Source organism: Mycetomoellerius zeteki, unplaced genomic scaffold (assembly GCF_001594055.1).
Source record: "Mycetomoellerius zeteki isolate Tzet28-1 unplaced genomic scaffold, Tzet1.0 scaffold121, whole genome shotgun sequence".
NCBI classification, from domain to species: Eukaryota; Metazoa; Arthropoda; class Insecta; order Hymenoptera; family Formicidae; genus Mycetomoellerius; species Mycetomoellerius zeteki.
Window position 1 is genome coordinate 280,996 of NW_017256136.1, and position 7,210 is coordinate 288,205.

General features: G+C 31.2%; 1 protein-coding gene across 8 annotated transcripts in view; it reads right to left on the bottom strand.

Moving 5' to 3' along the window:
• Nucleotides 1-7,210, bottom strand: part of aralar1 (calcium-binding mitochondrial carrier protein Aralar1) — a 50,050-nt gene that overhangs the window by 25,243 nt on the left and 17,597 nt on the right. For all 8 annotated transcript variants that reach the window (XM_018461386.1, XM_018461389.1, XM_018461392.1 and 5 more), the window contains 2 exons: nucleotides 979-1,038; nucleotides 345-487 (listed from right to left, as the gene is read on the bottom strand). In XM_018461386.1, coding sequence (XP_018316888.1) covers nucleotides 345-487; nucleotides 979-1,038 — 203 coding nt within the window. The remainder of the gene's footprint in view (nucleotides 1-344; nucleotides 488-978; nucleotides 1,039-7,210) is intronic.

Consider the following 7,210-nt stretch of genomic DNA (forward strand, 5'->3'; position numbering starts at 1 on the left):
TTGTTCTATATGTATCAAGACGCTAAGCAAAAGATAAAGGAATTATAGCCCTTCAAAGTTCGAAATCATGAAGTTAGCCGCCCCGATACTTCCAATTAGTTCAAATGGTGTTTTCATCTCTTTAATCGACGGAACTTTTTCTGAAATTGATAGAGAACTCTAAAACTCTTCGGAGGGCAATAAGAACTCTACTTATTTTTTCCAAATTTTGAAAAGTGAGGCCAACTTCACAGAGGTAAAGGCATTACACCTTTGTATAACAATCTCCGTGCCCACGATTGTACAATAATCATGTCTTTCTTACAATTATCATGTCTTAAATACGCTGTCGATGTACGACTTACCCATCTTTGCTAGTATCGACGATACCAGCAAGTAAATTGACAGAATCGGGATTATAATCGGCATCCGTGTAAAGGCCAAGATAACTGCGTACGAAGTCAGACGCAGTCATGAACCTCTCGCCATTCTTCTCCTGTGAGGCGTACTGCAATTTCACAAAAAAAAAAAAAAGCAAAATTTATATATATGTATGTATATACTATGCATATTTATGTATAAATTAGTGATCTTAACTCATGATAGTTAAAAAATAGCTAATTACGAATAATCGCAAAAAGTTAATTCTACAGTAGGTATTTTTAAGAAAAATCCAAAAAACAGAATATAATAAAAAAATTATATGACAATTTGAATTATAAAATAACAGTATAAAAATGTTGAAAATTTAAGCTGACATTTCAATAATTACAATTTATTAAAAATGATTAATTTTTGTTAACGAAATATATTTTTTACTAGAGAAATGGCGCATAAATTGATTGAGAGAAAAAAAAGAAATATTTGATAACTAATAAATAATGATAAAAATAATGATAAATATTTTAAATTATTAAAAATATTATTGTAAAAATAATATCGCTGATAGTTCAAATATAATCCTAATAATTTATATTCAAGCATTTTTCATTTATTTACCTGGTTAAAAATTTCATGGAGCCGTTCAGTATTTGCACGCTTTAAATACCCCGAGGAACCCTGTAACATGATTTACAAAGGATGAAAGATATTAATACTAATTGTTCTTTAACTTGTCGCTAAAAATATTTTTGAAATATATATACATACATATAAGATTGATAAGACTGATAAGAAAAAAAAATTGTTTTTTTAATCGGCCTCAGCTCAAAAGTTTCCATTTCATGCCAAAAGAACATCCCTAAATTTTTATCAAAAAATATTAAGATTTAGAGGTCGCTAGTGAACGATTTTTAAATCAAAGTTTCGATTTTCCTTAATACGTGTTTGATTTGATGCAAAAATAGCTTAATTTTAAATGTGGTACTGTATGTTTCTTTGGTCGCTGAACACGGTGGAATAATTCATTTAGCTTGACGATATACGCCTTAAGAAATACAGCCCGATTAATGTGGAGTATGAACAAACTTTGAGTTCAAGGTCGATTTCAGCATTGTTCCAAGCGTTCAAATGGATCGTTGCTCCCCTCAAATTGTAGGTCTGTTCATCCAGAACAAAATCCAGTTGTAATTTTCCCGAGACCTCCCTTAGGGCCATTAAAAGTTGCATTTAACTGGATTATAAAACGTTTTTAAGGATAGAAAAAATTTTTTTACAAGTTCTAAAATATATCGCTTTGTGATTTTGATATCCTCAAATCAAATGCTTCAATTTGACAATAAAAAACTCTTTATTAGAAAATGAAATGAATAATAAAAAATATATACTACATGATATGTAGTTTATTTCAATCAATTAAATCATTTTTTTTATTATGTACTCATTTCATTTTCTAATAAACAGTTTTTTTATCATCAAATTGAAGCATTTGATTTGAAGATGTCAAAATAACAAAGCGATATACTTTAGAACTTGTAAAAAAAATTTTCTATCCTTAAAAATATTTTATAATCCAGTTAAATACAACTTTTAAAGGGGGAATACAACTTTTTAAGGGGGCCTTATAGGACGTCCCGGGAAAATTCCAACTGCAAATAGGTACATGATACAAAAAAATATAATTTAATTAATTGAGAAATAAACTACATATTATATTTCAATTAATTAAATTATATTTATTCTGTATTATGTACTCATTTCATTTTCTAATAAAGAATTTTTTATTGTCAAATTGAGGCATTTGATTTGAGGCTGTCAAAACCACAAAGCGATATACTTTAGAACTTGTAAAAAAAATTTTCTATTCTTAAAAATATTTTATAATCCAGTTAAATGCAATTTTTAAAAACTCAGGAGTTCCCATGAAAATTCCAACTGAATCTTGTTTTGGGTGAGCAGACCTACAATTTAAGGGGAATGACGACTCATTTAAACGCTTGGAACCTTGCTAAAATCGAATTTGAACTCGAAATTTGTTCACATTAATCGGGCTGTATTTCTTAAGGCGTATATCGTAGAGTTAAATGAATTATTACATCGTGTTCAGCGAAAACATACAGTACCACATTTAAAATGCGGATTAAGCCATTTTTGCATCAAATCAAACATGTATTAAGGAAAATCGAAATTTTAATTTAAAAATCGTTTATTAGCGATCTCTAAATCTTAATATTTTTTGATAAAAATGTAGGAATGGTCTTTTGGCATGAAACGAAAGTTTTTTACGCTGAAGCCGATTAAAAAAAAATATTTTTTTTTCCATGTCAATCTAATACGTACAGAGCGGATCATTTTAATTTATTCAGTCAATTTTCTTAAAATCTGTTAGTTTAAGATAAAATGTTTCAAACAAAATGGCTTTTATGGTTTCAAGGGGGAAAGCAGTTGGTGATCTTAGTTGACCCTGAGAAGATGTCCTTAAGGGAACATCAAGTCCAGGTCAAGGATAACATTTAGAATTTTTTAAATGGAACTCCCTCCCTCATTTTTTACTAGATATTTTTGTAGCTGACGTTTTTGAAACACTGATTACAAACCCTTTTTAGTCGAGATCTTCCGGAATTATGATATTTCAAAATTTCAGTACCGCCGGCATTACTCAAGATATACCACATGGAGGTCGCATGGTCGGATTCTTAACCAAGCATTTCGAAGAGGTGTAAATCCGACCATGAGACCTCTATGCGGTATACCTTGAATCCAGAGACATAGTAGTGTTTCGGCGCTAAGAGAACGCGTAACCTTTACAGCGCGAGACACTATCGTATCTTTACGTGGACCGGTGAATTTTCTGAGTTCTCGATTATTACGTCTTAATAATGGCTATGCCGATCAAATTCTATGTATCTATATTCAATTAATAGCTTGTACTCGAATTGTATAATAAAGTGCCTTTATTTTTTTCTATGTGCTCTACGAGCGGAGATATTGCAACAAGTTCCAAATTTTGTTTAAAATTTTAAGAAACGTTTTTGTCATTGTGATTACTACTATTATTAACGTCGTCATCTGCCTGGCATATGGATTACATTTCGAACTTCAGTCGATAGATGACAATCTCAACTTTTTTACTTCTAATAACTTCTTAATAATCAACGAGCGACTGCCAAAATCCTTCAAAGGTCACTCCGGGTGACAATATACGTTAAGGTCAAGGTAATCGGAATTGAATTCCCTAATTTATTTTTAATATTTTAACGTACGACGATCGACTGCCGAAACCCTTCGAAGATCACTCAGAGTTATGACCTTGATAATATACTTCAAGGTCAAGGTCATTGAAGTTGAATTATCTATTTCACTTTTAATAACTTTTTAATGTGCGACGAGTGACTGCTAAAACCTTCTGAAGGTCACTCTGGGACATAACCTTGACAATACACAATATCAAGATCAAGGTCGTCGGAGTTGAATTCCATATCATCTATTTAATAATTTTGTACAGCGAGCGATAACTAAAATCTTGCGAAATTCATTCGGGGTGACTTTTACTACGTATTTCAAGGTCATCGGAGTTGGGTTTTCCGTTTTACTTTTAATAACACCTCTTAATGATCAACGAACGACTGCCATAATCCTTCGATGGTTACTCAGGGTTATGAACCTGACATATACGTCATGGTCAAGGTCATCGGAGCTGAATTGTCCGTTTTACTTTTAATAATAGTCCGGGAGGCAGCGAACATTTTTTTACGTCATTTGATTAAAGTTCAAATAGCCGAGAGGAACGTATTACACATATATACTCGTATTTGAAGACTTCTCACAAATTTAAAATAATGAAGATATTCGTGACATGCAAAAAAAATCACAGTCTTTTAATGCCATTAATAAATTGCTTAATTTGATAATTTGTATTTAATATCTCTGTTGCCACTGTGTGTATGTATTAATATATATAGGGTGTCTCACAACAATCGCATTTACTCTTAAGGATATATTCTTGAGATAATTTTAAGAAAATCCTAATATAAAAATGTCGCAAGGCTATATAACAATTTTTAAATTAATTGCAAATTAAATTCAATTTCAATTAATTGCAATTAAAATTCGCTAATCACAGAGCTGACGTTTCGCGCGCTCAGGTATGCTGATATGATAAGTGGTGAAGATACCACGAGGACCCCCTTAACATGCAATATTTTTCAGAAAGTTATTTCTATTTCTAAAACCTATTTATACATTTAAAATTTTTAATTATACGTGTGCATAATTAATATCGGAAATATATTGCAAAATATCAATTGAAGATATTACAATATGTATTAGCTATCAAAATAAATTCGTAACTATACCCAGAGGATACACATGTCGGAAAGACATCCAAAAGACGTCTTAAACTAGACGTCTTGAGGACTTTTCCAAAAGTCACCTTTCAGACGTCTTTCCGACTTTATCAAAAATGCGTCTTTTGCAGATAGTCTGAAAGACGTCTTGAAGACATCTGAAAAGAGACGTCTTGAGGACTTTTCCAAAAGTCAGACGTCTTTCTGACGTTTTAATTTACATTATCGACTGCAAATTTTATTTATAATATCGAGTGCATGACATGGTCAATCTGAATATTTCTGAATATAATACGTAACTTATAAAAAGTATTGGATGTCAATTAATTTGGCATTTCAATTTTGTTGCATTATATTATAATTGTAGTGTTCTACAACTACACAATTATGCGATTTGTCAACGCGTTTCCATATCAGTAATCTTTATTTTTATTTTTTAGACAAATGTCTGAAGCGAGTCTTAAGGATAATGCCTGTAAGACGTCATAAGGGCAATGTCTGTAAGACATCTTAAGAATAATGTCTTTAAGACGTCATAAATCGACGCATAAGACATCTTAAAGACATCATATAAACGTCATTCTGATACTTTCAAAAAATGTCTCATGAATTTTAGGATGTCTTTATGATGTCTTATAAGATGTCTCAGTGTTCTCTGGGTATGTGTATTCATTTGTCTCGCATGGTAAACATTTTTGTGGTAATATCGATAAACTATTTTTAACGTGAAATTAATGACATGTATTGTTATTAAATTGCTTATTAATTTAATTTGTAATATATTCCAGTTTTAGTTTAAGATTGCGTTTCAAGTCCAACAGTAATTATCGGCGCGTAGTTTATATAGAGCTGGAAATTGTATTTTTTAAATTCACATAGAAATATTATTAGGCACCAAAAGATCCATGTATTTTGATGTAATCTATATCAATTTTCGTATTTCTAATTTTATTAAAAGTTATACTACAATAATTATTATGAAATATGTATATCGTAATTTGATATAAGTTTATTACTGCTAAATAGTTAATAATACTTAATTATTTAAACTTAAAAAAACTACTATTTGTACAGGGGAAAAAGATTTTATTTAAGTAATATGTATAAATTCAGAACAAGTAACTATAACAAGTGTTCAAATTGCACACCATCCATCGCAATACATAATCTTGCTCGCCGAAGCAAATTTTGTCCAACATTGTGTATCATTCTGGCGTTATAACCGCCAAAGCTTCTATAATTGTATCATTTAATTGTCTACGGTTTTGTATAGGCTGGCGATAAATATAATTATAAATAATAAATATAATTATGCGAAATGTCAGCTCTATGATTAGCGAACTTTAATTGCGATTAATTTAAAAACTATTATAGCCTCGACATTTTTGTATTAGGATTTTCGTCTTAAAATTATCTCAAGAATACATCCTTAAGAAGAAATTAAATTTTTTTGCCAGATTACAACGGAGACATTTCAGACGACTAAGATACCTGGGAAAAAAAGAACTAGATCTGCCGAGATATGACCATATCTGTTTCATTTAGTCAGGGTTGCCACAAATTTTTCGTCTCAAAATTTCCCTGATTTCCAGACAAAATTTTCTGATTTTCCCTGACTTTCAATAATACATATTTTGAATTTTCATCCTGATTTGAAAATCGTTAAATATTTTGTTGATAGAGCACCAAGATCCATTTAACGGTGTAAATTACTATTAATGTTGCTGACGCTGCATTTAATTGTTAAGTTAGTAATATTTTTTGTCTTTTCCTTTCATGTATGAACACGATTCTCTTCCTCTTCCGCCCTTTCTCTTTGTTGCTATTTATATTAATAAACAGCAGCAAGAGAAAGAGAAGAGAATATAAGGAACATAAAATCAATGAATACAGTTTCTTTTTTATCAAAACTAAATCCTGTTTATTAAAATCTCAATCTGCTATTATAAAGGCTACTTTTTCCCTCACCACACGTTATCAAGTGGTAGTGCAAGTCGTGGGAGCACATGAGGGCGCGCTAAAATTGCGTGGCTGTGATGTACACATATTTTAAACTTCTTTACAGCCATTTTATTTTTCCAGAAAATTTTGCTAAATCCCTGACTTGTCCATGACTTCTCTGACCATTTTCAAATTCCCTGACTTTTCCATGACTTCCCTGATTTCCCTGACTTGTGACATCCCTGTAGATCTGCAAATTGGTCTTTATTTGGCCAGATCGGGACATGTCGGAATGAATTCCGATCGGAATTATTCCGCTTTTCCCAGAAAACTCAATAGAAATCTAGGGAATAATTGAATAATTCCGATCGGATTCCATTCCGACTTTTTCCATGATAGGTACCCTTAATAGATAAAACCAGCTGTGATCCCGGTAAATTTTTCATATAATGTTAATTAATTCAATTTTATTGCTAAAAAAAGTATGCGTGCGTGCGTGCGTGCGTGCGTGCGTGTGGGTGAGATTAGCATATTCCATAAAGTCCATTCTACATTAGACGCAAGCC